The 22,911-nt window shown below is 43.4% G+C and overlaps 1 protein-coding gene across 1 annotated transcript in view; it reads left to right on the top strand.

Moving 5' to 3' along the window:
* zfpm2a (zinc finger protein, FOG family member 2a) overlaps nt 1-22,911 on the top strand; it is an 83,446-nt gene that overhangs the window by 36,831 nt on the left and 23,704 nt on the right. The window contains exon 5 of the mRNA XM_070911917.1: nt 3,943-4,054. Within this exon, the coding sequence (XP_070768018.1) occupies nt 3,943-4,054 (112 nt within the window). The remainder of the gene's footprint in view (nt 1-3,942; nt 4,055-22,911) is intronic.

Below are 22,911 nucleotides of genomic sequence, written 5' to 3' on the forward strand. Positions count from 1 at the left end.
GGCGCTGAACGCGGGATGTATAAAGCCAATGAATGTCTCGAGATATTCAGACGGAGTGGTTTTGATCTCTCAGTTGTCTAAATCCTGCAGCTGTGGGATCAAGACGGATACAGTGCCAGTCAGTGACCTTGGTGGGGGAAGAAAAAAAAAAAAAAAAGCGACGAGGAAAATAATCATTCCCACCAAGGTTCGTATCGATTTCACCTGCCCTGACCATGAAGCGGGTTAAGAGTAGCCAGTGGTGGTGAAATGGTCAGCGGTGATATCATTAGCTTGTTGTTTACACAGGGAAGCAGGGAGTTAGGAGGAGGCTGAGTGTCACAAGCCACTTTCTTCTTCACCTCCTTCAGCTGATCAGAGGATCATGGTATCAAGGAGGGATTAGTAGCGACTTGGGATTTGTGTGATTGGTTAATTTATTGCGGTGATGGCAGGTCTTTCATCTATGGCAACATTTAATCAGCGCAGCCACAGAGGCTATTACAGGTTAGCTCCTTTCTGGAGTCAGTCCGGCTGTGCCATCAGCTCTATCACAATTCCCCTGAAATTTCCAAATTATCTGGAACAGGCTTTAGCTTCTCAGTAATAAAAATTAGAACAGATTCCTGATAGAAGCTTTTGCTCACACAGGGCCAATTATAAATAGTACAGCCCTGCCTTGGAAGAGGGAAAAGGGGAAGTGAGGGGGGGGGGGGAGAAAAAATCCAACTCTGAGAGATGTGCACGGAACTTATCGTTCAGCCCCTGCTCCGCTCTGATCCAAATCCGTGTGGCTGAAAATTTATATTAGATGTTATCACAGAGGCCTAAGTCTAGAAAAATCAATGAAGGTTATCTTTTATGTTGCAGCAACTTGTGGAAATATTGATTTTCATTTTATAGCGAATTTGGAGCATCAGTTTTGTAATCACTTCCTCGCTGACTACACTGTTTTGGTCACTGTATCTCTTACACGAGCAACGGTAACAGAGCTCAGAGGAGAAAAAAAATAATAAAATAAAAAAATACCGGGAGAGTATTGAAACCACTGGAGTGAAGGCAGAGGGTGGATAAACCATAACACACTACATAGACAGGAAGGCCAGAGGGGGGGTTTACAGGCTCTGACAGGGATGATAGTCTGTAAACTGATATTTAACACTGTATCTCTATAGACGAAACAAATGTTTACTTGTTTCTCAATATCTCTTTATTTGAATATTTATTAAAAATAGCTGCAATAAATATGTGATATTAAAAATGGGAATATGTTCAGGTTTTTTTTGTATTGTTGACGTCATAAAGATTACATTAAAATAGAGGCTTAGTTAAGATTAGCCTCTTGTATATGCATATGCACAGATTTTTTTTTTTTTTTTTTTTTGCAACTGACATATTTAACTATCCAATAGGGGTCAGCATATTTTGCAGCATCCCCTCAGCATTCTGGTTTGGACAGGAAAGAGCTTCCACACGTCACATCCCCTGGTTTGTGCGAAGAGGAGTTTGTTTCTGTGAAGCCAGCTCATCACATGCTCCCTCGCTCCGGGGGAAATCAAAATGTTCTGCCTGTCAATCTGCATTTCTCCCCGGCCTCGGCCACTCAGGCCAACTGATCCGGGTTGCGCGAACGTTTTCATTTGCATTTGCAGACGCTCCTCCCCGCAGTGACGCTGACACTGTGTGTCTTAATCCTAAATATGTTGTGCGCAGTTGCTCCTCTGCATTTTCTTTGTCTTTGTGACGGCTGGTACATGCAGCATGCTTTACAAAGCACATGGGCCACCATTGTCACCATCGATGCATTATGTAAATCTGCATTGAGAAAGTGTCATGTGTTGTCGCGGCTCTGTTTCCAACAAGAAGGAAGCAAAGCAAATATTAGCAATTAACAATGGAATCTAAATAATACATAATACCCATAGTCGGAATTTTCTTTCTCAGCAATAACTGCAGGAGCAATTGTGATTACTGCAATGATTTCTAACAAATTTCTCATGATTTCTAACAGTGGGAGGACGTCTTGTTAACGTGCTATTTTGTCCCTGTTGGCTACATTAAGAGCAGCTGAAATATCATGAATTCCCAGAGGCTCAGAGGGACGGCAGAGAGGCCTCACGCTGCTGAATAAGAGATGGCTCCAGTCTGGAGATCTAAGGAAGGGTTAATCTGATTCCCATTTCAGATAGTCGTCCTAGCAACAATCGGCCCGGTCTGCTCTGCTCCTTTGACAGGGGTGTGAGATTTTCAGGTTGGCCAGATAGAAGACTTTATTGTGAGGCTAATTTGAAATGTGAAATCGAGGATGACTGAAATTACAGAGGTCCTCTGTCTCTCATCTGCTGCCAGGACGGGATAAGAAGCCGGGATGCCAGGAGAAGGAATAAGAATATCAACAGACACAATTTACTGTCTGTGTTTGATCAGTTTGGCAGTGTAGTTTGCCAATGTGCAGAGCTAAATATATATATATATGTGTATATAAATATATAAGGACTGTTTAGAAATCAGTCTTTATTTAGTGTCTGTATTTGTTTTCTTAATTTGCAGACAAAATCCAAACAGATTGCTATCGTCTCTCTGAGACGTATTTGCTATTTGTAAATAATGCTCTAAAAAAATCAGTTTGTCCTCCAGCCTCTGACTAGATAGAGTTCATGGAAAGAGAAATGGGCGGGTGAGGAGGAGGAGGAGGAGGAGGAGGAGGAGGAGGAAGGGGCATGCAGGCACACAGTGCTCATCTCTTGTGCATATCTGTGCCAATTCAGACCTTTAACATGCTCAAGTGACATTTGCATTTATCCTTGAAGGTTGTTGCCTTTTGCGGGGGAGAAATAAGTGAAAAGCAGGAGAGAGAGGACTAGTATTTTTCTGTTGCATTAGGCAGATGGACAGTGTCCTGTCGCTGCCTGCCTCAGATGGAAAAAGGAATGAAGTGTCGAGATTGCGCCCCAACCCATTTTCTCTTAGCTAAACTATTTCTGTAACATCCTAATGAAGGAGGGCCCCGAGGTTCAAAAGTAATGGCCTTGAAATACTGACATTTTGCCTTTGAGTAATAGGCTACTGTACCCAGGAGCCCGAGATGTTGCAACACACACAACACCGCCAACACACCATTTTGCAAGAAGAATCAAACAAAAAGGAACACCAAAATGAAATCAAACAGAAAAGAAAATCACATGAGGATAAATAGAGCAAGCCAATCTGGTGACAGTGCACCATGTGAATCTATTATGGCGGACGTTGCACTCTATCTCCCTGTTTTATTCTTTCTTTCCGAGAAATGAAACTCCACGTTTGACCTCTGACCGAGAAGAAAAATGACCTTACACATTCAGAATAATTTTTCCGGCATATTATAAGAACTCTAACCTCAATCGCCCTTTGAAATAGATACTGATTCTTTAAATTCTTCCCTGCTTGTTTCAGGAAATAGTGAGATCCTGGCGATAGCGAGGCACAATGTGCCCAAAGTTCACCGCTGAACACTCGCTTCCTTCTCTCTGAAAGTCACCAGCCATTTTTTTCCCCTTCCCTTTCTTTCTATTTTCATAATTCCCAGTCACCTTAGATGTTCTTCTTAATCTAAAAGATCTGATGCTGAATCACTGGGTCCAATCCTGGATGATTTTTTCCCTCCTTTTTTGATACAATGCAGTGCTCTTGCACCCATTTGTCACCACTCCAACCACTGTACAGCCTTTGTCTGCAGGCCATCACACAAACACACACACATGCTCACACACAAAACCTGCACTGATTCTCAAATCTTCTCAGCAAAAAACAAAAAAACAAAAAAAATGGGATTGGGGTGGACTTGAGTTGCACGCTGTATAGTTTCTGAAATTGTCTGTTTATGGCCATTCAGAGCAGCAGAAGAGCGTAACTCAGTGGTTATTAATGTTTCTTTAATCACCAAAATAAGCAAATGATTAGTGTTTGTTATCTGTCCCCGTCCAGAAGACGAAGAGCACGGTCCCGGTGGTGCTGAGCGCCGGCCCCAGGTGGCTGCTGGATGTGACTTGGCAGGGAGCGGAGGACAACAAAAACAACTGTGTGGTGTACAGCAAAGGTAAGCAAGCAGCGCCGGCATCCTGTTATCTCTCCGCGGCGCAACACACCGCGCCACAGCGCCGCCGCAAAGACACTCACAATCCTCCATCCACTCCACTCCTGCCTGTCTCCCTCTCTCCCTCTCTCTCTCGTCTGTCTCTCTGTCTTTCTTTTGACTTTTTTTTACTCTTCTCTTTCTTGCACACAAACGCACTCAAATAATTGCATTTGCACGGCCCACAAGGACACACAAAAACACATACATGCACGCACACCATATCTGTTTTAGTCCAAAGAGTCGTTTGTATCACTAAAACTCTGATTAAGAACTGAGAAACATCACTTGACACACAAAGTTAATGGTCTTTAGATTTCACGAGGTAATTAATGCCCCCCTTTTTTTTCCTCTCACTCTTATACTAAGTGAATCCCTATCTCAGAGCAGATAGCGAGCAAAGCACAAGTGGAGATGGGGTTTGCCATTTTGCTTCATTTGTTCTCTCGCTAATTCAGCAAAGCTTTAGCTGTATATCTTCAGCAAATCAGACGTAATCATACAAGCCCCACCAGAAACGGATTTATGTACATATGCGGACAGAAACACAACATATCTGTCCAGAATATCCACGTTGTTTATTTTACGCCCCCCCCCCCCCCCCCCCCCCCCAAAAAAAAAGCACGAAAACCCCAAATGACCCACTGTCATGAAGATAAACTCCTCAATCCGCTGCATTGTGTCCAGCAAAGACCCCCTCATTAAAACATGGATCTGTGGAGAGCCTGGTTTTGTTGCAGATTGCATGGGAAGATGCTCAAAAGTGCACACTGACACCACAGTCTGCAGCTTCACTCCCCATGAAAGCGCACGGCTTCTGCAGCTATAATTGGGTCTTGACGGGTGTTAACCAGAGAGACACAGTGAAAAATAAATACGTAAATAAAGATGTGTTTTGGATTCCAAAGGGTGAAGGAAAGGGGCTCCATTTATCACTTTTCAAAAATGATTACCCCGTGACAATACCCCCAAAGCTGAAATGGAGCTTCTTCTCCCTCAAAGTGAATAAGTGGCAGGAGTGGGATTTGCAACCCCGGATTTTCAGTCTCCCAATTCTCATCTACTAATCACTAGACTGCACTGGGGAGTTATCCTCTTAACCGGCTACTTAACTTTGTGCTCTTTATCACCAAATCATTAAAGTTTTGATAAGCTGTTAAAGAAGATTATGCACTTCTTTAAAATCTTCTAATCTTTTTGCTCGGAGACTGACTGTATGAAACAAAAAAGGGGGGGGGGGGGGGCAATAACAGGATTTCTCACTTTTTTTTTTTTTGTTAAGTCTGGAGAATTTCCTCTGCCACTCTTCACACACACATATTCTCGAGATAGCATCACATGCAAACAGATGCAAGTGTCATCACCTCAGCTGTTTGTCACTTCCAGTTTGACCTTATTAAATTAAACACAATAACACCCCCCCCCCCTCCCCCCACGCTTCCTTGTGAGAGTTGTTCTGTGTTGTACTGTGTAAGTTCATTACAGTAAATCTTCACGCGCTTGCCAACTGATGATAAATGATAACGGAGGGAACGTTGAATACAAAGAATTAATTGAAATCTCGGAGGAGGAGAAGTTAAACATCTCTTGTCACCTCTTAGTTGCTGCGTCTGCGACGTCACTAAGCCGAAAAAACAGCATCATTTATTCTGTTCTGTTCAGACTTCTATAGTTTTAGCGCGTTTAGTTATGGAAGTATCCGTTTTTTTCACATTAATTCCATTAAATAATAACGCCAGTGTTTTCACATGAGGAAAACTTTTGACTTTGAAGCCAGTGTTGGAATAAATATTGAAGAAATACCACAAGGTCCAGGCTGTGTAATTCCATACTTGACTCCAACAGCTTTGTAGCAACTCTGCCACAAAGCTCTGGATAAATTTGTTGGGTGTTGGGGTTTCTTTTTTTTTTTTTTTCCACCCAAACTTGTTCCACATTTTGCTCCTGGCGACTTTTTTTCAGGTGGACTGGGAGTAAGTTCAGAAAGTGGTGAAGTGTTTGATGCCGTTCAGCTGTTTGACTCTTGCGTCCAGACTGTGACTCGATTTATGCCGCTCATTCTTCTTCATCGGCCCCCCTTTTAAAATATTCCAGTCTGCATGTGCGGGCACCCTCTGGAGGTGACATTGAAATTGAATGTCGGCGTGCTGAAAATGTCAAATCTTTTTCTTAAATTCAATTTGGAATTCGGCCTTTTTGCTTCCGTTTTGGAGCGGCGCTGGAGTTGCGTTTGTCGTGGATCGACTAGAGGGGAAAAGGCTCCGAAGAGTCCAACAGCAACTTTCTTCCCACCTCGAAAAAAGCTGAGGCCCAGATTGTTTATATCTTCACCCCTGTGCTGTTTCTCCTCTGTAGGCTGCTTCGTTGCTCCCTGAGATGCGTTACTTATGGAAAACAGTGAATATCTCAATACACAGTATGCTTGCAAAATATGTTTTGGCTCACGTTTCAGTGGTCTCGGCTTTCTTTATGGCTGCCTGCAAAGATAGTAGCAGTTCACTTTGGATGCTTGCCAGCGTGAATCTATGGGGGAGTATCTCTAAGTAAGGACTGGTGATTGGTTTGAGTGGCTGTAAGCTTACTGTTGGTGCTGTTCTGTCCTATGATTTCCGCATTATGTTTTGTACAACTGCTCGTCCTCCGTCCCCGAAACTTGTCTTTCAGGAAGTCGGAGGAATATGTGGAGAGGGGACAGGATTCAGCAAAATGATTCCTCTTGAGAGTTGTATTCCAGCAGCGTGTTATGTATAATACATGCACTGGAGTGCGTAACAAGCAGCAGGGTGGTGTAGCGGTTCCCCCACGGGGTGCCCCTGGTCATCAGCACCAAGACAAGCTAACCCTATAGTGTCAAATATAGATTTTTTTGCCTATTTTTGGGATCCTACAATTCCTGTTGCCGGCAAAACTATGTCTTTGCTGACAATTTGTGTTCCGTTTCCCTGTCGGTATCATTTCATCCAGATGAGAGACAGGGGCTTTTTATTTTATCCATTTAAAGAAATTAGAAGCCACAGAGCATGAGTAATGTTTGAGGAATTTAAATGTCTCAAATTAGGATTCACAGAGCCATTTCATGAATATAAAATCTTCTTTGAATTCCCGTTCTTAAAGTGGGGAGCAAGAAGAAGAGCCCTGAAGTGGAAGTGGGAAACTGCAATATCTGTTTTTCCCAGGCTGTCAGCATGGCCCTGTTTGTTTTACATTAAACTCCCAGGAAGAGCCTTAGCAGCCAGCCATTACTAAAACTCTCAGCTCGACTACTGCGCTAACTCATTATCAAGAAATCCACCTGGAACTCCCACAATGCTCTCCTCCACACTCCGACAGTTTCTTTGAACCGCTGAAGTTATAGAAACAGGCAGCAAGTCTGCAGAGCAATTATATGTTACAGTAACGCTGGAGACGGAGGGGGGGGGGGGGGAGAGAGAGAGAGAGAGAGAGAGAGAGAGAGAGAGAGAGAGAGAGAGAGAATGACAGACAGGGACCCAGACAGAGAGGGAGAGATAGAAACCAGTGGAGAATTTCTGCACAGATAAACAACAGATTGATAAACAATACAGCTGGAAAGTAGGAGAGATCTAACAGAGAAAGGAAAATTCAGATTTTTTTTTCTTCTTCTACCATCTCCCTGTTGAATATGTTGAATGAAGGCTCTGCTCAAACGCTGCAAACTTGCCTGATTGGAAGAATTTTAGCAACTGTTCAGAGAGCCGTTGTGGCCAAGCCCAACTGTGATGCGTTTACTGTCGTCAAACAGCTTTTTAAAGGATAAGTCTGGTGTTCTATAATCTATACTTTTCTTATTTTGAGCAAATCCCATCAACAAGAACAAGACCGGCAATGCATCTGTCTGTCCCTCGCAACCTTCTGACTTCCCTAACCCTGTCTGTGGCCCATGTGTTGTATGAAAGATAAACTACAGCGTTATACTTTATAATACACTAATAATATGTGCATTTTTGAAAATGCAGTGGCTCTTACTGTAAAGCAAAATTCCATTTGAAGACTTCCTATATTAGTTATATCTGATCACATTTTCAAAGGAAATACCTGCAGTATGTTACAGTCCTTCTCTACAGTGTACATTTTCTGAAATCAAACACGGTCAGATCGGAGTGTGCAGTTAAAGGCGAGTGTCAGTTTTAGGTCTAATGTACAATATATGACTTCATTCATCCTCAGTGTGAGCCTCCATTGTGCTTACCCCATTGTTACCTGATATCTGAGCCCATTGAAAGTGTACACACTCAATGTGACCACATTATGTGGCTTTATTCAGAGGTCACCTAAACTTTTCAACTGTAAGCCTCTTAAGCCAGACCACATTCAGATACAGCATGTCCAATAAGTCTCCAGAGCAACTTAGCCCATTGTTCGCGCAGAAATTGACCAATGTAACTAGGCCGTTTTACATAAGCCCGGACAGTGCCGAATTAGCCAACTCGCTGTGTCTTTGTATTATTTCATATTCTCTAAGTCCTCACAATCAGATCCTTTTATTTCATGCCTTCATTTGCTCTTTTACCACTGCTCCAGAGCTGTAGACCTCTGAGGCATAAGATGAACCAGCATGAACTGCCTGGACAGATGTAGTATCAGACTTTTTTTTTTTTCTTTTTTTTTCTTTAAATAAAACCAGTCTTGAAATGTACAGCCAGAGACATTTTGAGTTTTTCTTCTCCACCGCAAATGAAAGCGTAACACTGTACTGTTTCCTTCGCTGCTCCTTGGCAGCATGCAGCATTAAAGGTTGAGAGGAGAGGACTCTTACAGTTCAAAATTTAATTGTTCATTTCAGCCCTCCTCGTTTTAAAATGACTGCGGCGAATAGGAGGTGCGAGGGGTTATTATCTGTTATCTGGGAACATAGCGAAATAGTGTGACTGAATAATAACTAAACAACTGACACAATGTAAAAAATTCATTATCAGTGTATTAAAACAAAATTGTACCCTAAAGGAGTCCCCACCACAGCTCCGAGCAGCCGACTAATTATGTTTAATTAAAAGACAACAGATCAACAGAATCGTTTTCATTGGGAAATTATTAATGATTCCACTGCAACAATAATTGATTGCACTGAGCCACGCGATAACTCGGTACGGTCAGGCTGGAGTGAGCCAGGGTGCAGAGGAGTGGCTGGTTTAGGCATTTGGCAGCCGTTGAGTAGCGTGTCTTGTAGCTGGAGCCTCCACATTAGCAATTGAGGAGAAGTTGTAAAGCTGGCTTTATGGAGAGGAGAGGAGGAGGAAGAGGAGGAGGAGGAGGAGAGTGTGTGGTGGGCTAAGGACAGCGAAAGCCAAATCATACGGCGATCTTAGGGGACTTAACCATCCCACACATGTATTTAGGAGCACAGGCATTCATGTACACACACATTTCAGCACTCATGACTAAGGCGGGAACACACACTCATATTATTTCCTCCCGTCTCTGTCTACAAATATTCAAGAGGGCGTTTTCTCCCAATTTTTTTGTTTCTTTCTGTCTCACTCGTAAGCATATAAACCACATGCACACGCGCACACACACACACACACACACACACACACACACACTTTGCTGCTGCTGCTCCATTCAGAGCCATGTGAAAGACGTCAGCTCCAGACGCTTCCTCCGACAGCCTTTTATGTGCATTGTTCTCCCGCCGCGCAGGCAGTTTCCCTCTGCTAGACAGTATAGCACAGGCAGCAGACACCACACTCACTGCCACAGCAACCCTCATTCACTGCAAGCACACACACACACACACACACACACACACACACACACACACAGACCAAACGCCATTACCGGATATTTGCATAATGGCTGCTGACACATATATGTCCATCTGCATTCAGAGTAGACTAAGCCTTAAGACAAAAACAACAATACAGGGAGAGAATGTAAAAGAAGTGATGGGCACTGATGAGGGACAAGATTGTTCTCCTCATATATCACCATGCAACTTTACATTTTGTCGCTGCGGTCTGTATGCACAGTATGCGCTTGTGATTTGTGTTGTGTGTGTGTGAGTATAGCCGGTCGTCCTTGTATCAATGCCACGGGAAGGTGTCAGGCTAATGAGCGTGGGCTGTCCTTAGAGCAGGAGGGTTTGGGTTGTGCCATTCACTCTGCATATTTAAATGCCTTGTAGAGCTTAAGTAGGCCCACTTTTCCATGTCAGGGCAGCGTTCAATCCTGCTGCGACCATTAATTATGATACCATTGTGCTCCAGTGTGGCTAATAAGAGTGATGTATTGCACCCTCGTGGCATTATAATCATCTGAGTGAAGTACCTGGACTACACTGAGCTCGCTTTAAGCACCACGTTTATGAAAAAAAAAAAAAAAAACAGAGTGAAGAGGAAGCTTCTTCCCTCCTCTCAGTCTCCACCGCTGGCTGCGTTGGTTAATGCTTCTACATGAGAGCGTGTCACAGATTTAACTTCTCTATAATTGTATAATCAATGGTGAGAAATGCTTTGGTATTGATCACGCAGGAGGGCTGATGGATGAAACACATGCAGCCCCTTGTGCTCAAAATACTGCGAGTGCACAGGCATCAGAAGCAGACATGAGTCATTGTTTTGGGGTTTTGGGTTTTTTTTTCACTTTTTCCTCCACACATGTGCACTCGCCCTGTCTGCACTGCATAAGCATGTTATATGAGTTATCTGCATTGCTTTTCGCCGATGCCTTTGAACACAGTGGACGTGGTTAAGTGGATTTTGAGGGAGCTGCTTCTTAATATTTGGAGCATGTCTCCTCAGTATTGAATGTGTTCAATACAGATGGGGGAGAGAGATCACATTTTATTACATTAATCACTGCGAGTTAATGTGATTATATGTACTTTATATTTCGCTTCTTAACTTCCCTTTAACGGCACAATCAATGACCGTTTTTATATTCATTGAAAGAATTCTGCGGATATGAAAATAAGCTTCTGCAAGGTTTTTTTTTTTTTTTTTTTTAATCTATTGCAGGATCTTGAGTCAGTAATTAAAGAGTCCATTCTGTGTGTGTCTTCTAAAAGCCCTTAGCCTGCTTTTAGTCCTGGGTTATGATGCAGCCCACCGCCCCCATCTCTGCTGTGGTAAGTAGGTGTGAAAAGCATTGTCAGTGTGCTTCAGGATAAAGCCCTGCTGTTGGATGCCATTGGTCAGAGTCAAACCCCCCCCCCCCCCCCCCCCCTACACACACACACACAAGATCCAGAGTAAAGAAGAGTGTGTGTGTGTGTGTGTGTGTGGGAGAGGATGTAGGGGGTCGTGGAGGGGTGTCCATGTGCATGTGTGTGTGTGCAGGGATAATCAGAGACAAAAGCTGAGAGCTGGAGAGAGGGGCCTTTCTGCACATCCACACAGCTTTTTTTTTTTTGGAGGGGAGGGAGGTTGGTGCCTTTTTATCAGGCTTTGGGGGGGGGGGTCACAGTGTGTGTGTGTGTGTGTGTGTGTGTGTGTCAGAGAGAGTGAGCGAGAGAGATGGAGGGAGAGAGATAGAGGAATCACTGGGGTGGAGGGGTGTTTAGATCGTCAGTCAGCGTGATGGAAAACCACACGGTTAAAGTCTCTCTGAGGGTTGACACAGGACTGCAGTGAGTGGAACTAAACAAGTGAAACTGAGTCTAGGTGAAACTCTGATGCACTGAGGGAGAGAGGGGATGATCATACTATGAAGGGAAAAAAAAGAGCCCACAGTGAAGGGGAAAAAGAACATGACAGTGGAAGAAAAACACTGATGCAGCCTTGAAAGGAAAAACATACAACACTGACTGCTGCAATGATACCGCTAGCTTAGGGAATAGAGTAAGAACAATTCCATTCAAGCCTTATAGGGTCCATTTTTCCTTTGATAATGTATACCCCTGCAAATCAATTTCTAGGTTGGGCAAAACATAATCAGATTTTCTCTGAACAAATAGCTCGACACATTACAAAATTGTTTTGTGGGGTCGCCACTGTGTTCATGCAGGAGAACTCGGCGATAACCTTTATACATACCTTTGCAGCTAATCCATTTTATTGATTGTACATCCACCTGCGTGGAAAAAAACCCCACATAGCCCCATAGTCTTTAGAGGGCCGTATCAGTGTGATATCGCAGTTTTTCGTTTCTCATTGCAGCGCACGGAGGTACACAACTGCAAGCCACCTCTAGCATTAGTACCTTATCTGCGGGTTGTGTTATCACGCTATCTGGTCAAGGGATCTTAGCTATTCTACCCCTCTTAAAGTCAAATGCCATGGGTAAGGACACGGGGATGCATGAGGTGGGTTCCACAATGAGCTTTAAAGGTGTAGTCGTAGTAATTTGGAAAGGTAATGTGTGGTAAACGTGAATAATCCTGCTAGAAGCGGGGCCAAGACAGGTTTCATCTTGTGTTTGCGTCATGTGGAGATCTGCAGTCAAGTTTGGTTCAGGATGTTTTTAATGTCAAAGAACCCAAAGAACCAGGTTTGGATAGAGGCTGTCCTCACCAGCAAAGGCCGAAGTGGAGTGAGGTTTTTATGCTAAACTCTTGAGACTGAGGTTGCCATCCCGTCTCCTACCAACAGTCAACGTTGGTTTCTTTTAACCATGACCACAATCTTTCTCTAACCAAAAACCAACCACAGGTGGTGGATAAGAAGACACACATATGAATCCTCTTTGCAACGATGGTCTTGGGGGGGATTTGTAATATACAAACATTTTGCCTAAATAGCAACCTATATAAGTACTGCTGGTTCATTTCAAATCTGATACCTGCAGTGCCCCATAGGAGCATCAATTGAAGCGCATCAAATGAGACGCGTCAAGTATCGCTTTCAGTGCGTTTGGGCCTTAAAGGTCAATGTTAGGGAAGGTTGTGGTTGGAGTTGGCAGAAAAGCAGATGTTAACGCCATGTGTGTGACGGACACAAACTCTGGTCTCCTGCATGAAAGTCTGATGCATTACATGCCCACCACCCCGACCTCTGCACCATCACTTTCCGCCTTACTACACATAAGGCACACTACGTCCTGCAGTGGCACTGCATGCTGGAAAGGGACGTGAACTGTGAGGTGCGGAATCGTCCAATGCAGACGTAATTCCTCAGGATACTGGGCTGCTGATAGGGCTCCAGATCAGAAATGTGGCTTCTTTCAGAAGGCAATGATTAACAACCTGTTTTGTCATGTAAGTATGAGGACTTCTTGTTCTAATTTCAATTATAGCAAGTTACAGTTATTAAGTAACAGCGTCGTTTTTAGATTTTTAAGGTTGTTAAGACTTGCCTTGTGTGTGTCTTCACCATGACAGTGATGTCGGACGCTTATGAGCTAAACCTCCTCTAGGTTGCTTTAGTGCCTGAGCTCTGCTGACCTCTGCCTGTCGGCGCTGGGTGACAGAGATGGGTGCCCCTGTTCCTTGTGTGCGCTTACTGTGTGTGTGTGTGTGTGTGTGTGTGTTATAGAGAGAGAGTGGGCAGGAGTGGCGAGCGAGCAGACAGGCGCGCTGTAGGTACAGTAGTGTAGAGGACTAGACATCAGTGTCGTCCAGGTCAGACAGGGCCATCCATTCTCTAAGCCCCAGGGAAGAGAGAGAGAGAAAGAGAAGGGAAAGGAAAGAGTGGAAGAGAGAAGTGTGTGTGTGTGTGTGTGAGAGATGGAGGGTTGGGGGGGGGGGGCCTTGATGCACTGTTTCTTAACTCTGTCAAAGCCACTCCATTGTGCTCCCCCGTGCAGTGAGTGGAAACCAATCTGTCATCGCTCCACTAGCCAGCATACTAGAAGAGGGCTAGACTGCTGGAAACACAAGTCTATTCAATGTGAAATGTAACTGGAATCTGAGCCCCTTGGATAGCTGGATTGAAAAAAAAAAAAAAAAAATTGATGTAAGATTTTTGAACCCCGCTCTCCCACAGACTGTGAAATGGAAGCCGTGAGTACAGTATTTGGGTCTGCGGAAGATAGGTGAGGTGATTGACATGTTTTGTTGATGGAACTCTATCCAAACCATGTGAGGTTTGCATAGGCATGAAGGGCTCAGTTAAAACCTCAGACAGGCATCCTCGCTCGATATTACCCGGCAGAGTTGGCCTCCTTTGTTTAAGATTGGATTTTTTTTTTCTCTCTTCTGGCACTGACAATATTTAGACAGTCACAGTCACAGAGGGGTGACTGAGTAGCAAAGAGTCTTCAAGTGGGGCTGTGAAGATTTCAGCTCTCCTTTTCCCCACTCCATATCCATGTTTTTCCTTACACCTGTCACCTATAGAAAGCCAGCATCACCTGACCAGCACAGAAAACATGGCCACCTCTCCTGATGCCCTGAGCTCGCTAAGCCTGCATACTGTTGAATAGTAGCTACTAATGCTATGTTCCGATGCCATTTGGAGTCACTTCTTCCCCTCTCCTTGCAGGAATCCCCCTTGCGCCATTTTCCCCTGTAATCTCCCCACTCCTCTCTCTTATGGGGTGGCTCACCCGCTGCTCCCTCCACTATTTCACAGCCCCTCTCCTTCTTACAACCAGCACCTCCACCATTTTAATCCCTTTGACCCAAACCCTGTGTGTTTCCCTGTATCAACAGCTCCTGGAGATTACATCCTGCCTGCCTCCTCACCGCTGTGTGCTTCAGTCACTGGGGCTGGAGCTGGCTAGCGCATGCTAGGGTCTTAGTCAGACACTGCTGGGTGAGATAGCCACTGTGGCTAGTTAGCTGGGTCGGGGTCGTAGCCAGAGCGCGGGCAGCTGGAAGAGAAGTGAAGGTGGAAGAAGATGCACTGGGCCCTCAGGAGACCTAGAGGAAACTTAAGGAGAGCTCCAGCCTCATGTAAAAGTTTCTTTAGGTGAACAGAATCATCGAATACTGAGCATTATAGTTTCATTATTCTCTCAACTACTCTCAGTGTTCCCTAGAGCGAAGCAGCTGACGTCCACCTGCTTCACTCTAGGTGTTCTGCGGCCAACAGTTCTTCAGCTATGCTGGAATAAATGGGTGAAGGTGTAGAAAAGAGCATTCTCATTTCACATTCCCTGGAGGAAGAAGGATAAATCTTAGATGTTGTGCTGCTATAATTAAGTAGCAGTAGCCAGTGATGACGCAACCTGCTACCGACCTACCTGCCTAAGTCACTGGTGACACTGATAGCACATTGCAAGATTTCTGGGTGATGGATTGCCTCAAAAATTCCAATGTGACATCCCTTGCTGACATTTGGTGCTGCCAAAGTTGTGTAGTGCAAGTGGAAGCTGTTATTTTGGGGGTTAAAAATTGAAATCATATAATAGTGTGTGTACAATATACTTAATTTTAAACACTAGATAGAACTATGGTGAAAGACATGTGGAACGGTTCCATTGAATGTGGTGGTGCAGCCATCAGACCGCTGGGTTTGCTTTTAGTATTTCACAATATGAGCATCGTATCACTTTAAAGAGGCGTTGGAACAAGCAGATACAGAATACATATGTGATATTTCCACACGGAAATGTGTTTCCCCAAAATCTAAGGTACTTTAGGGGGGAAATTGAAGAGGAAATCGGGGTTCGAAAGGTTAAGGGAGTTATCTGGAAAACAGCCTGTCAGGATGCCTTACTGCTTCAGCACAGCTTGTCAGGAAAGTGAAGCCGCCGTCAGGAGCCAGTTCTTCCTTTATGCTGAGGAGCAGCCTGCGCTCACAGAGGGCCCCTCCTCTTTCATGTAGTGTTTCTGGTAATGGGTCAGGGCTTTATTGATGTGAACTTATGTGATCATTGCATAAAGAACTACCATTTCTCTCTCTCTCTCTCTCCCTCTCTCCTTCCTGCTCAGTTTTCCTGTGGGCCACATTAAATCAAGCCTCCGACCTAGACTCTAGTTAAATTAAACCCTATCAGCATGTTGCCCTCTCATATCGGAGAACGGGCCTTTATATAGACGGCCTGTAAATGGTGATTAGTGGGTGTTTTGATTAAAATTCAACCACATGTGTGATACTCTGGTGGAGCCAATCACCTCCCTCTCTCCCTCCCCTCCTTCTGCCTCCCTGTGCATAAACATACATTGAGACATACATGCACACACATACATACACACTGACCCTCCCCTCCCCTCCCTCCCTGTCTCTGTCTGGCCTGTTCTCATGGCTCAGCAGAGTACAAGGCTGATTTAAGGACTCTTACAAATGGGAAGGTTGCAAGTGAAGACAAAAACCAGAGACAAATCACACCACAGCAGTCTCAAGGTTTCCACTAAACCTATTCAACTGGAGGGGAGCGGCAGAACAGTGAAAAATATATACACACTCCATCCTGTCAGAACGCTTTTGGCTTATCTTGAGTGACTGTCAAGGCTGGGAATATCAGGGAATGGACAGAAATATATAAAATTAATAAGCCGCTGGATGTTGTCGGGAGTTATGATGCTTCATAAATCCTGGTTTGATCATTGCGGACAAGGCTTAAACCCACAGCTTCCTAATGCGCGCAGCAGTGTTTTGGACTGGATTTCATTCTGTTTGGAAGATAGAAGCCCTTAGCTGGCAAAAGTAAGATTTATCATCTCCCTACCCAACCCCCCCACCCCCCACCCCCTCTCTCTCTCTCTTTCTTTCATGAGTGACAAATATTAAAAAGAAGGCCTGAGGGAAGTTGGCAGCCATTACCACCTTTAATAGAAGGGCACAGGCGTAGCAAGGTGAAACTGGGGCCAAAGGCAGAGAAATGCTATTCAAAGGGAAGAGAGAGAAGCAGGAGAAGCGGGAGAAATTGGTACTAACTTATCAGTTGTACTTCCTTTGTCGGGTCAGGGGTCTTGGAGCTTTTGTTTGTTTGTTTGTTTCTTATACTGAAAGGATGGATGCTATCTCTCCCGCCATCCAAGCAGGTCTGCTCTGTTGAGCGCTGCAGGTAATATTTCATGTCAGGAATTAAGCAAGCGTACCCACCGACTCCTTTCTACAGTTAGATGGCCACCACATCCATCATCGTCCCCTCTTTGGAGCTTTGGCTTCGGAGGTGGAATGTAACTCAGTACATTTACTCTCTCTTACTCTTACATCTCAGAGGGAAATATTGTACTTTTTACGCCACTGACAGCTATAATTACTAGTGACTTTACACATTAAGATTTAACATGCAAAACATACAGAAATGTTTAAAATGTAATTCACTGTGAAGAATAAACTATCCAACATGTAATACATATGAACATGTAGCTTAAACAATTAGTCAGTTATCAAAAAATGAATTAGCGACTGTTTTTCAGGCGAAAATGATTATAATGAATAATTGTATGGTTTCAGCTCCTCAAATGTGACGTTTTACAAATCAAACAATGAATTGGATTGATCGAGACAATAAGCGGCAGATGAATCCATAATGAAAATAGTCATTAGTTGCAGCCCTATACAAAATGGTTAAAGATTAGCTCCACTTCAAACTAGTACGAGTAAAATACTGCTTAAACATGAATGCAAGAGCAATGATCATCTATACTATGTAATAGTATATATATAGTTTTTATATTTCTATTATTTGGTAGTACTTATACTTGAGTACCTTAAGTTTTCAATGCAGAACTCTTACTTGTAGAGAGGTATTTTTACAGTGTGGTATTGGTACTTTTACTTACTGTAAGTAAAGGATCTGAATACTTCCTCCACGACCGGTTGGCTTTGTCTGGATCGCTTTCCTTCCAGGGGCTTCGGATGTGCAAATACAACAGTGGGGAAAGAGACTAATTAGACCGCCACGTCTAATCTCGGGGGATTTACCTGTCAATAAAAATGTTGTCAGTGAAGATGAAGCCTCTTTAAATGAAAGGCTCGGCAGTTTTGATATGTAAAACGCATGTCACAGTGTTTCAGTCAGCAACGTCCCGATGAGACAAGTTGTCAACAGAAGTAAAATCGCAACAAAAACATCTTTGCTGGACCAAATCAGAATAATGACATTCTAATTTAAGACTTGTTGTGCCCCCCACCCACCCACCACCCCTCTGTTCTATTTGGGAGAGGTCATGCTTTTTGAACACAAGTTGTAGTAAGTAAATTTATTCCACTTATTTCTTGTAACTGCACGAAAAAAGTAATGAGGTGCTGGAGATAAATATGTGAAGACAATAAGCCATGCAATCCTTCGTCTATAGCTGCTTTTGTGTCAATTAGCACATTTCAGAGACTCTGAAGAGTATCGCCGCCTTATGTAGCGCCTCAATATGCGGCATCTGACTTTTGTCCAATTACATTATGTGAGGTCTGTGGGCACGCCGGGCACAGTGCACATAATGGAGGATGCCATCTTTGGTGTGATATTCTCCAACACTTTCCCATTGCATATGCCTATGGCTCTCACCATGAATTATTCAAAGGCTTCATCCGCACAGAAGAGAGTGAGGAACTCGGCTCCATAGTAAACAGATTTTCTGCTCGCCATCCTCACAAATCTGAAGTGTAGGACATTGTAAGTGCCAAATAATTACACGGTGGCCCCTTTTCCCTCCTGCCGGAGTTAACCTGGCCCCGGAAACGCATTCGGACTGAATAATAGTTTGTCACTGGTGAGTTAATTGAAGTTTGGTTGCTCAGGACCTCCAACTGCAGATGCATGAAACTGATGCATGAAGATACATGATTCATCTTTCCATGTAATTCCCTGTAAAATAATCCTCTATTTAAATATTTCTTATCCCGTTTTTATATCTCATCAAACATATTTGGCCCAGGAAACAGCCCAACAGTGTGGTTATAGAATATTTGTGCACCCTGTTCTCCCTCTGTTGATTTATTAAACTATAATAGATAACGGCCCTAGAATTTGACTCTGGCTATGTATAATCACTTTAGTTCCTCACTGGCTATTGTGCTGTGAAATAGAAAATATGAATATTACATGGGCTTTAAATCCCTGCAAAAATTCTTTTTTCCAGAACAAGAAAATTGACATATCCATTGCATTACTGCAGCGACCCATCTTTGGCTAATGGAGATTTCACATTATAGCGCCATGAAATGTGTTAAGCATTTAAGAAAAATGAACTTTTTAAATAGTCCATCAGTGTAAAAAAAAAAAAGAAGAGGTCTATGAGATTTTTTTTTCCTCATTCTTCTCTGCATTGGGGATTTGCCCTGACCTTCAACTGGTCATATCTTCCAGTGCAGATCTGTGGCGGTGACACATGTCATGTGTTGGAGAGGATTGAGGAGGAAGCAGAGGAGACAAGAGGGAGTGATCTTGGTCTGCAGCCCAGTCAGAGTCGGAGTCTGCCCTCGTGTCAAAGGATGGGCATGTTTGGCCCAAAACACAGACTGCACCTCATCTACTAATCTCAGCACAAAAAAAAACACCTTTGGGGGGCTACACACACATTGCACAATGTCGACGAACGCTGAGAGGGTTCAAAGCTGCCCTTAAATTCTTGGGCTGCGGGGAGGGATGGCTATACGGGGGAGAACAAGAGAAAGAGTGAAGGGGAGGGGAAGGAGGAGTGCATCTCCAGATTCTCCTCTTGTAAAGCCGACCTGGCTGAAGCCAAGCCAAGCCTCTCTCCTCTCCTATTTCGGCTTTGTAGGAAACCCTCCACGTTTTCTGCCGCGTTTGTTCTCTCCCACTCTGTAAGAAAACACAAACTACAAAAGAGTAAGAAGCTCTCCATAAAGAGACGACATCTTAAGGACAACCCCCACCCCCCCACCCCCCCCCCTCGCTTCAATCTCAGGTTCACTATCGTGTAATTGAAAGCACATTATCACATGTGAATGAAGTTAACACACACATCGACCTGCGATGTTTCTTTGCGTCAGTGCAACGCTTGACTGAACACTCCCTTTTCACCCAGACAGATTGTATGAAGGCGGTGGAATAATTTGTTATCGACTCACTAAGGCTCTGAAATTGAGATCAAAAATCTGCAACCCCCCTCAAAGATTAACATCTGTATCTTACAAAGATGGCTAATGTCACACGGTTGACAACTATCATTACGTCCTGGTTACTTTTGAAAGTATTTACCTTTAATCATCAAACAGCTGCATTTTACCTTTTGTTGGGAGCTAATTGATAGACTGAGACCTTGATGTTTGCATGCAGCGCATCAAGCAGACGCTGTGACTTTCAGCATGCCTGTAAATAAATAAATCATAAAGTTTGTTTTTCCTCCCAAGTCAAAAGAAACCTTTTCTTTGTCTTTTGTGTCGACATGAGGCTAAAACCCCGAAGACTACAACGTTTAGGAAAGCTCCTAAATAGCGTCTCTGAAGCTAGGTTTGAGCTTTGTCATCACGCTTGAAGAATTTCCTTTTAATGTACTGTAATGTGAAATTCAGTGGGGACAAGTTTAATTGAGTTTTACACAAACCAGTTGGGAGTAGCGCTGGAAGGTAGGTGATGTTGAGGTTTTTAATCTCTGGCTCCGGAGAGGCTTGTTGACGGAGTGGTTCTTTCTCTTTGTGGAGAAAAAAAGAGGAAGCCTAAGAAATGATACATCCATGGATAAAACCAATTGGCAACCCTCAAAGGGACGGGGGGTGATAAGGCAAATCCAGCACTTGTAGAGAAATAAAAGAATCCAACTGTTCATTAAAACGGGAAACAAAACAGGCGATTGAGAAGGAAGGCAGACTGCTCAGTGGAGGAGTGAGTGAAACAGACAAACAGAGCCAGAGATATCAGAGGAAAGGATTGGAAAATAATCAAGGATTTGTGAGGAGAATTAATAAGGAAGATAGGCACAAATAAGCATTTTTTTTCTGACTCCGTTCAAAATTAGGAGGGATGGACCACAATTATCAAACAGGGGAAATGGCATAAGCTACATAGACACCTAATTATAAAGGATAACCTAGATATGAAGGTTGCTGTCTTTTTATTTTACACACTTTGAGTGTGAGGCAGTGGGGTCTTTTGTGCTCAGTAAACCAGATATTCATTGGATAGAGAATATTCAGAGATTGTTTAATATAGTAGTATTCTCTTATTCTTTGCCAGCAGTCTGCGTTCTGTTATTAGTATATAATCCATTTAGAAAAGGAGTGATTTTAACTTCACACAAAAGCGTTTTTTTTTTATAAAGCACTGGAACAGTAATTTAACCCAGGGAAGGCCAAATGATTTTCTGGGTCTAGGATAAAGCCAACAAATAATCAAATGAAAAAAAACAAATATAATTATAATAATTATTCCTTTACATTAGTCAGAATTTTTAACAACACTTGTTTGTGCAGAAAGGGTAGGTCTAAAAAGTCACTGAAGGACCTTTTGTAAGGATATTTCATTGTGCTGTTTAAATTGGCCGAAAATTGACTGTGGTTTGGCCTTTCTACTGTTGAATTCCGGATCAAACCACTATTGACAACATTAGGCTTGTTTTGAAACGTCCCCTGCTTCCCTTTAGACTTAGGTCTCTTCGCAGACAATGTGCCGGATATCTCTGTGCAGGATAGGCGGACGGTTGTGCGAGGTTGCTGTCGGACTGTTTATTTCTGACAGTAATTCACCTCCTGGAGGTTAGTTGACTCTATCACCTGATCCAGCTCTTGGTAATGAGGTTTAGAGTCAGGGACTTAAGGTGATACAAACAAAGGGGTAATGAAAGGCTCAAGAGGAGAGGTTGAAGGAAAGGTGGGGAGGGGAGCGGCGGTGAAAGGAACTGGCAGTGAAATAATCAGCCCTTGTATGATCGGCCACTGAGACATTCCATAGGTGTTTTGTGTGAAAGAGAGCCATTCATCAACATATCAATAAAAATATGGAATAGATTATTGTTGTGTTTGCTTACCATGGGCCCCCGTCGTAAATAATGGGTCTGCCGCTGCTGCCTGTATTAATTATAATTAGAATGCTGATAATGTGTATGCTCTTTTATTACGGGAGCTGAATCAATTTTACAGTCTTATTTAGCCCCACAAGGTCACACACAAAGTTGCCAGGGTGAGAGATGGCTCCATGTAAAGGCTTTCTGCAATCAGGGCTAGGGGGAGCAGGACAGAGAAAGACCCAAACTGGCCACATAGATGTCTCAGCATCCTCATGGAGCGACTACCCTGAACTTTTTCACTTTGGTGTCACAAATTCACCACATTCGTTGATATCTGATGAGTTTGACTTTTCTTTTTAAAGCTGCAGTAATTCATTTTTGGGGGGACCACTGAGGAGCAGAAGAACCCCAAAACAAGCTGAATAAGACAACATGTTATCGCCTTACAAAACTGGTATGGCAAACCTATTAGCATAGCAAACAATTGCTTATTAACACATCCAGCTGACATGGAGTAGCATTAGTAGCATTTTGAGTTTGTCAGTTTCTGGCCACCAAAATGAATGTAGGTCTAATATATGCTCTCTTTTAGCTCTGTTTTGGTATATTTGGGTCTTTAGTTTGCTAGCTTAGCTTGTACACCATTTTGTGCTGGGCTTGAAGCCTACGATGGTTTTATCATATGCTGAAAACAAGCTGCTGCTGCTGCTGAAAATGGAGTGATGGGAGCAGAATCTATGGGCCATAAAACCAAAAGAATGAGCTAAAAGAGGCTAAAAAGCTCTATGGAGCTGAGGGGAATCGCAGAATTGGGTGATTATTCTCTCTTCATCGCTATGAGCCACCCCTTTCACATTACACATAGTCATATGTTCCATTGTGAATATAAAAAATCTTGATTATTGCAGCTTTAAAGCTTTAAAGCTGTTTGTTGACATTTCTGCATTTCACAGTTCTGCTAAACAAGGATCTCTGCATATTACAGCAGTGTCTGTACAACTCATTTCTCTGCACATTGTTACTTTCATTAACCCAAGATAAGCAATTCTGGCATGTGTTGTCAAAGTGGCCCCCATGTAAAACCACACATGACAGATCACAAAGAGGCACTGGCAGTTCACAGGAGAGA

This window comes from Enoplosus armatus, chromosome 9, assembly GCF_043641665.1.
Source record: "Enoplosus armatus isolate fEnoArm2 chromosome 9, fEnoArm2.hap1, whole genome shotgun sequence".
Lineage (NCBI taxonomy): Eukaryota > Metazoa > Chordata > Actinopteri > Centrarchiformes > Enoplosidae > Enoplosus > Enoplosus armatus.